Consider the following 9038-nt stretch of genomic DNA (forward strand, 5'->3'; position numbering starts at 1 on the left):
GGCCCCTGTCTCACGGCCAGGTCTCCGCGGAGGGACCGGGGTGGACTCTCGTGTCCAAGAAGATATGGGGAAAACGCCCTTTCCCCGGGCTTTCTCTCAGGAACGGGGCTTAGGACGGGGTGAGGCTGGAACTCGTCCTTCGGAAAGCCCGATGCCCTCGGGGACGCAGCATTTCAGGCCCCAGAACCGCTTTCCTCTCCTTCCGTTTGCCGGGCACCGTCTGGCGCCCCCGCCTCCACTGAGCTGCCAGCCTCGTTGGCCGCTCCACGCCCCCTCCTCAATTTGGAAGCATGATACTGCATATCTTAATTTTCCCAAGGAGCTGGTTTTGCGTGGCAAGGGTGAGTCTTGAAGCCAGCCCGCCCTCCCCTGAAGTTTTCAGTTTGTCTGCCAACCCTTGTCACCTTTATTGGGGTAGTTGCCAGAGAAGAGGCTGGCGAGGGGCTTTCAAAGCAAAAAAAAAAATTCATCTCAGTTCCCTCTCCCAACATCACAGCATTTCTTTCTGCCTGTTTATTACACACAATTCCTCTCCATCTGGGTCACTGTGTATCAGACGTGAAGGTGTTAGAGCAATATATTTTACCGTCCTTTACATGCTATTAATTTAAATAATGCATTAACATTTCTAAATTGTCCCCTCCCTCGACCGTTGTAGAAATAACATTGTAAAATAAAATCCAACCTTTATTTTAGGCATAACATTCTGTGGCCGAGGCGAGTAAGATACCCCTTAAACTACTAAAATTCTATTTGCTCTCACACTTTTCAGAGTATTTTCAAGGACAAATTCTCAAGTGATTTTGCATTCATCTGTAACACAGAGAGTCATTGTGTTAATTAACTGAAGAAGTCTGATTGGGAGGGGGCATTGCATAGCCGAATGAGTAGTGAATTGTTACAGCATTATTTTCTTAAACCAAGGTGTGTGCTTTTTTTTGCATAGACTGAAATTGCAAGGCTTAGAGCTTTCCGGTTTTCCCACTGCCTGCCTGCATTCACTACTTAACACCCAGCTCGCGGCGCGGGTAGCCTGACAGAGGACTCTGCAGTCGAGATGCCCGCGGTTTCCTGGGCAACCGACACTTAGCCAATGAATGAAGAGGAATTGAAAGAAAGAGACTGCAAATCCATCATTATTTCCTTTTTCCACTCGTCTCAATGCGCTCCAGCTAGAAATATTGGAAAGCTACCAGCCCTAACATTTATGTAAAGGAGTCAATGGCCACAGAACCGGGACTAGGAAGGGGTCCAGCCATTCACTGTGACTGGGGGTGGGGGGCTCCTGGGACCCGCCAGGACGGGAGCTTTCTCGGCTGTCACTGCCCCTGTGAATGGCCCCCTTTCCTCCCCTCATGGGAAGCCACCGCTCCCGCAGGGCTGCCCCAGGCCCTCTAATCAAAGGGCCGGGTGGGAGGCTCGGAGCCTCGTCTTCCGCGGCCGTGGGGCCCTGAGGGAGCAGTCGGCCCAGGTAACAAAGGATGGGACCGAGCCGGACGATGCTGAGGCCGGGAGTGCGGGTGGGGGAGGGGCGGCGACCTTTCCTTTTGTTCCTCCGTCAAGCCGGCGGATTTCCCACGACCGGCCTCGGAACTGGGGTGAAAGTGGCCTCAGGCCAGCCTGAGAGCGCTGGGCTCTTCGCGCAGAGCGTTGCCTTCTTTGTCCTGCAGGTCGGCAGAGGGAGTCCACGCACTCCGGACCCCCGCGCCCTTTTAGGCACGTCCCCTCCCCCACTCCGTCGGAGCCCCTAAGTAAGATTCGCCGGCTGGGGGAGGGCAGGCCAGAGGATGCGGACTCTGTGAATCCTTGGTGAAGCACAGCTCGTGACCGAGCCAGATTGTGCGGAAAAGGCAAGCAGAGGGTAGAAAAGACCCTTGAATGGGAGCCTTCCGGAATACTAAGACCGGCAGGTGCAATCCATGAAGTCACAAAGGTAGAAATAAATATATGAAATGAATGCTACACTCAGGAATGTATGGGGGTGCATTTTAAGCTTCAGTGCGGTCGCTGTAGTAGTGTGATATTAATGTGATTGCGCGGCTGCCCCCTCCCAGTAGAAACCGGTCCTCCAGCCACTGGGCACATGGAGATCCAGGCAGCTCACCACTTCTCTTCTAGATCTGCCCAGACCTTTGCCTGCCACTTAAATAAAATGAAAACCTGTGTATTCAGATAGACAGAGGCGCACAAGTCCACAGAGTGTCTGTGACTGTCTACCCTTTGCCTCTGGCATTTAGATGTCTGGTCACCATGAACCATTAACCTGGTCACTGATGTCTTCACTGCAGAAGCAGGTCACCCTCTGAGCAGGGACTCTTGGCTTGACCTGCCCAGCCTTCTTGTCACTGACCACTGCACATTCAAGGTCCATTTTCAAGAAAATAATTCCTTAAGAGAACCTCGGGGAGAATTTCACTCTTCCCAAGTAATCTCTACAGAGACAATTTATCAAGACATTTGGTTTCTCACATATACTCAAAAGAACTGAAAGAATTTTGTAGAGATCTTTGCACACTCAGGTCCATAGCGGCATTATTCACAATAGCCCAACGTGGAAGCAACCTGAGTGTCCAGTGATAGACGGATGTATTAACACATCCATCCACATGTGTGGTCCACACACACGCACGGAGTACTATTCAGCCTTTAAAAGGAAGGATGTTTTGACACCAGCTGGAATGCGGACGAACCTTGAGGATACTGTGCTTGGTGAAATAAGCCCGTGGTGAGAAGACAAAAATTGTATGATCTAACATATACAAGGCACCGAGAGTAGTCAAGTTTGCTGAGGCAGAGAGGGTGAGGGGGCTGCCCAGGGCCTAGGGGAGGGGATGGGGAGCGAGTATTTATTGAGGACAGACTTTCAGTTTTGCAAGATGAAAAGAGGCCCGGAGAGGCCTGCGGTGGCGGCTGTACCACAGTGTGAATGTCTTAATGCCAACGAGATGCGATTGTAAAAACGATCGAGAGCGCAGATGTCATGCTTGTGTGCATTTTACCACAATTAAAAATAGTTTATTACTCTCTGTGAAATATGTAGAGGCATTTTTTTGTCTTGATGCTAATATGGTGCCCCAAGTTTCTCAGTGGTGGATAGATGGATGGATAGGTGACAGGCACAGAGACAGTAGACAGATATTTTAAATACGAATGTCAATTTCATCGTCTATTGCGCCTTACTCTGCACCAAAGGTCAGAGGCATCTCAGCACTGATTGGCTGATGGCTCTCCTTGTTCTTACGTCTCCACCGATGCCCTGTGGTTCAGTCTCTGGTCCAAATTCTTAACACAGCACTGAGGCCACTCCAACCCGGGAGGTCTACCTTCCCAGTGTTACCCGCCCCCTTCTGCCGCCACAGTGCGTCCCAGGAGACTTGAACCTGCCCACCCAGCTCCTTTTCAGGATGTGTTCTCCAGTCTCTGAGTGTCCGTCTGCTCCGTTGACTGGAGAAGCCTCTCCTCTTCTTTACTGGTGACATTTCCATGGTTCTTCCTGCCGCAATACAACTGCCTGCGACCCTCCCCACCCCGATCCCAGCAGGTCACCTGGAACAATGAGTTGGTGAGGCTCTGCTCCCAGAGGCTTCTTCTCTGGTTAGCGTCGGGCTCACATTTATTACCTAAAAGCAGTGATCGTCCCGCTCGTTCATCGTACACCTCTACCCATTAAAAAAGAGTTGAGGATACACGCCCAGCATGTACTCAGTCGTTTCAGTCGTGTCCGACTCTTTGTGACGCTATGGACTGTAGCCCATCAGGCTCCTCTGTCTGTTGGGATTTCCCAGGCAAGAATACTGAAGTGGGTAGCCATTCCCTTCTCTAGGAAATCTTCCTGACCCTTTTATGTCTCCTGCGTTGGCAGGCAGATTCTTTATCGCTAGCACCATCTGGGAAGCCCCACAACCCCAACATATTTATTATTTATTTATGCCCAAGGTATTTATCCATAAATTGTATACATTTATTTTTACAAGCCAGTATCTCGAGGTACCATATTATCCTGAGTGACATCAGAAGGTAGTCAACATTTCAAATACACTATTGTCTAACTTCTAATTTTATTTTGGCCAACATCAGACTTGGGCTACTCATGGTTTTCTTACCTGTCAATGGGCTTGACTAAGAGCCCGGTCCCACCACTTCATGGGAAATAGATGGGGAAACAGTGTCAGACTTTATTTTTCTGGGCTCCAAAATCACTGCAGATGGTGACTGCAGCCATGAAATTAAAAGACACTTACTCCTTGGAAGGAAAGTTATGACCAACCTAGATAGCATGTTCAAAAGCAGAGACATTACTTTGCCAACAAAGGTTCGTCTAGTCAAGGCTATGGTTTCTCCTGTGGTCATGTATGGATGTGAGAGTTGGACTGTGAAGAAGGCTGAGCGCCAAAGAATTGATGCTTTTGAACTGTGGTGTTGGAGAAGACTCTTGAGAGTCCCTTGGACTGCAAGGAGATCCAACCAGTCCATTCTGAAGGAGATCAGCCCTGGGATTTCTTTGGAAGGAATGATGCTAAAGCTGAAACTCCAGTACTTTGGCCACCTCATTTGAAGAGTTGACTCATTGGAAAAGACTCTGATGCTGGGAGGGATTGGGGGCAAGAGGAGAAGGGTACGACAGAGGATGAGATGGCTGGATGGCATCACCGACTCGACGGACATGAGTTTGGGTGAACTCTGGGAGTTGGTGATGGACAGGGAGGCCTGGCGTGCTGCGATTCATGGGGTCGCAAAGAATCGGACACGACTGAGCGACTGATCTGATCTGATCTGAAGAGCTTATGGAAGGAGTAGAGTCTAAGCTCTGCCATCTCCTTATTTTTCATGTGTTTGCATCGCTAATATCTTCACTTTGCAGTTTCTTTTCTGTAGTGTTTTAAGCCCAGCTGTGAGGATCAGTGGAGCAAAATCTAGGTAACGTGGTGGCCAACCCACCAACCCTTCCTCCTCTCCAGGGAATGATTCACAACAGGTGGCCACAACGCACAGCATCCTGTGAGGCCCCAGCATCACTGGGAATATTAACTGTTTAAAACATCAACTATTATATTAATTTCTTAATTTTTATGGTAGGGCTTCCCCTGTGGCCCAGTGGTAAAGAATCCACCTGCAGTGCAGGAGCCACAGGAGATGCAGGTTCGATCCCGGGAAAGGGTATGGCAACCCACTGGAGGATTCTTGTCTGGAGAATCCCACGGATGGAGGAGCTATAGGAAATAAGTATAAATAGGAATTCTCACAGTTTCTTCCCACACTGCAATGGCTGCTTTGCCGGCCCCACCTCCAGACTAGATTTCTGCGTGAGGATGGGGTTCATTCCATTGAGGCCTCTGTTTCCTGCTGGTTTTTGACCCCTTGATGGCAGGAACCATGTCTTATTAGCCTTTATATCTCCCACATTGCTGGAAATTAAGTGCAGGCAAACAATAAATATTCCTCTAGTAAATAAAATATCTCAAATATACAGCAACCAGAGAACCGAGCTATTTCCAACACACGCAGAAGAAGCAGGTCAGAAACAGAAAGAGACCAGGTCATTTATAAAGGTGGAAAAAATCAGGTATCCAGACGTTTATAAGCAACAGTCAATGCTAGAACATGATAGAACAATTCCTATAAAATTTTTGAGGAAAATATGCCTTAATATTTGCATGCCCAGTTACATTTGCTTTTAATTTTAAAGGTAATAGGTATTATAAAAGAACTGAGGAAATGTAGCTTCTGCGAGTCATTTTGGAAAGAAAAAAAGAAAAAGCATCTCAGAGAATGTAGAGCTAGATCTTGGAAAGGTTGGCTGTTTGACAGCACGTGACCTAAAGATAAGGGTCCCTCTGAACACAGCCCAGAGACAGACACAGAGTCCTTCAGCTGGTCCTTCGTGAAGGATGCTGGAAATGCTTTTCTAAGACGCTGGCCAAGGACCTGAGGCTGCCAGATCATCATCAAGTTCCCTGAAATTGGAATTATTACCTCCTTACAGGGAATTGGTTGTTTGCCAGTTTATTCTGGAAGCTTCTCTGCTACAAAGAGTAGAAGATTTCAAATGATGGAACAACAGATGCACAGACGTTTAAAAATGTCCCGTGAAAATATAAAATTCTCAACAAACCGTAAGATTTCAGGCAGAAGGCAAAGCAACAAAGGCAATGTTAGAAGTCAGGATGCAAAGTAAGAGTGTGCCTGAGGAGGTGAGCGGGCTTCAAGACACACTGTTGGGGGCTTGAAGAGAGGAACCAGACTGCAGTAGAAAATCCGCTTCTTTCTTTGATGACGAAGGATAAATGCCATGGAAAGAAACAGGACAAGCTTCCGGGAAGCCAAAACTCTATGGAAATATCACGTGTTTTATAAGGAATTCTGTAAAAACCCACAGAGGCAGAAAGAAAAATTTTAAAAAGCTGTAATAAAACTAAATTAGTAAACAAAAGATGAGGTCTAAACTCCATCAGGCTTATGAGGAAGAAGACCAGATTTAAGAGGATCGTGGAGGAGTGATGGAGGAATTAGGAACGCTCTGAGCTCCGTGAACTAACAAAACTATGCAGAAACCCTTAGAAAGATGTTTGAGGTGCCTTGCTCACAGACAGAAGGAAATCGAAGTTTTGAATCACTGCATTTGCAGGTGGCGCGGAGGCCAGGCCCTGCAGCAACAGTATTTTAAAGAAAGCGGAGGAAGATGCAGGGTTCACAGACACACGGCTGCTAAATCCTTTGTTTCCAACGTAAGCTGAGGGCTGAGAGGTCAGTTGGGCATGACATTTACCCTAAAATTTCTGCTGGGCTTGCAGCACAAAGCGAGACCTGTGATGACCCCTCTCTTGAGATACAGGGTTCTGGAAAAGCAGCTGATCCACAATGCGCATAAATAGGAAAAGAAACCCAGAAGCCTCCAGCTGCAGAGGAAGTGAAAGCTCGGGGGCAGAAGAAGGAAGATCCCCTGAGTGCAGGATGGCAGCAGAGACGGCTCACAAAACCCCAGGCTGTCCCCTGGGGGCGCGTGACAGCTGGCCCGCTGTGCTCACCGGGGAGGAGGGTGACATATGCCAGGCTGGGACAGAAACCAAGGCAGCCAAACCCGCGGCTTCTCCATGCTGCTCTGCTCACACCACAGGACGCAGTACCCATGGCTCTGGGTTTCTCTTCTTTAGGGAAGAGATAGGCTCCAGTGATCTGTGGACAGGCCAGGGGGATAAATGAGGTTTCTGGGAAGAAATCTGCCTAGGCCGCAGGCTCCAGGAGCTGTCATCAGTAAATACAGAGACCTCATCCTTCCGGCAATGACGAACGTCCCGGTTGATGCTGGTCTGAGAACTCGGTCTTTAGGGAGGACGACCGAGGGTGCCCACAGGGCCTGCTTCGACACTACCTCGCAGAGGGTGGGCTCTGGGCCCCTTCACTCTCTCCCACCCCTCGCTCCCGCTGGGCTCCCCTCCAGGCCTGGGGGACACTGCCTCCTCCTAGCATGCTCACACGTGGTGGCATGCCCTGCAGAGAGCCCCTCTCCAGACTCCTAGGCCCTCTGCACTCTGCTGTGACCTCAGTGACCTCCCTGCTGTCCTCCCACCCCGGAGCGGGGGACTGTTTGCCGCCACCTTTTGCAAGATTCGGGAAGGTCTTCAGGCTCCAGAGCTGAGCCTTGGCGACCCCCGGGACGGCTCTCAGGCCTCTCCCTGACCCGGCTCCTGACAGTGAACGGGCCATTGGTTGGACTCCACTTCTTGTTCTCTTATACTGACTCTTGTTTACCCAGGCTGAGCCCCAGACAGAGGAGACCCTACAGATGCTGCTGCCCACAGCATTACCTGCTTTATTTTGTTACTGTAATCTGAGTAAATTATTTTAAATGTTAATGAAAATATGATGAAAATGACCTACCCTTAAAAAATATTTGTAAAGCTTAAAAAAGTTGTCAAGGTACTTTAAGATGGAAAAGGAAAAAACCTCGCTGTAATTTGAAGTGCAGGACTTCCCTGATGGCTCAGTGGTAAAGAATTTGCCTGCCAAGCAGGAGCCACGGGAGACTCGAGTTCGATCCCTGGGTCAGCAAGATCCCCTGGAGGACGGCATGGCAAGCCACTCCAGTATCCTTGCCTGGAGAATCCCATGGACAGAGGAGCCTGGCGGGCTACAGTCCATGGGGTCGCAAAGGGTCGGACATGACTGAGCGACTGAACAACGAATCTGAAGTGCGGCGAGGCGGTGTCCACCACCTGCCTCTGCATGGCAGTGATTCCCTTGGTCAGGAATCAGATGGTCCAGAACGGCCGCAGGGGCCTGACCTTTTGTCCTCGTCCCTGTCTTCATCCTGGACACTGAGGGAAATCGGGCGTGTGCCCGAGCGGGGCAGGCCCGCCGTCCTCATGATCAGAAGGACCCAGAGAGAGGGGGTCCTGTCACAGCGGAGGGCGAGGGTGAGGAAACAGAGCTCGCTTCCCAAAGCTTCCCTGGTGCTGGCCTTTCCCCGGGCCCCAGGCCCTCCCCAGGACAGCAGGTGGGCCCCGCGGGGGCCTCCTCGGGGCCCTTGGAAGTGTGATCTTCCAGCCAGCACAGCTCGCATCATCCTTCAGGGTGGTGTGAGAGCCCACCGAGTTCACCCAGCAAACGTCTGCTGTGTCGGGCGCTGTTCTAGGCCCAGAAAGACAAGTAAACGATCGGGCGGGACCCCCGCCCTCCTGGAGCTGAGCGGCAGCCCAGGCGCTCAGGTTAGTGAAGCCCCGTTCCTAGGGTCTTTGATGTTTTTTTCGTCCTCATCTCCTTCCCCTCATTGCTTTTGTTTAGCCCGTTCTTACGCTTCCCCAAACCTTTCTGTTCTCTGCTAAATCAAGCGTGTGGTCAGACAAGTAATTAAGGGCTGCAGAGGCCGGGGTGACGGTGAGTCTGGGCGGCTTGCGGACAAGGTGCCGTCAAGGTGAGTCACGGAGGTGCTCTCGGTCATGGCGAACCCACCCTCTCATCACTTCCCTCCCTCCGTCTCTTCCTCTCACTCTCTCTGAATGTTTGCAGAGTACCTGGTGTGGGAAACAAGTGATTGATTC

General features: G+C 50.3%; 1 protein-coding gene across 1 annotated transcript in view; it reads left to right on the forward strand.

Moving 5' to 3' along the window:
• Window positions 1–9038, forward strand: part of PSMG4 (proteasome (prosome, macropain) assembly chaperone 4) — a 27727-nt gene that overhangs the window by 1876 nt on the left and 16813 nt on the right. Inside the window, 2 exon segments of the mRNA XM_010832758.1 lie at window positions 1405–1520; window positions 1671–1809. Coding sequence (XP_010831060.1) covers window positions 1405–1520; window positions 1671–1809 — 255 coding nt within the window.

This window comes from Bison bison, unplaced genomic scaffold (assembly GCF_000754665.1).
Source record: "Bison bison bison isolate TAMUID 2011002044 unplaced genomic scaffold, Bison_UMD1.0 scf7180017862188, whole genome shotgun sequence".
NCBI classification, from domain to species: Eukaryota; Metazoa; Chordata; class Mammalia; order Artiodactyla; family Bovidae; genus Bison; species Bison bison.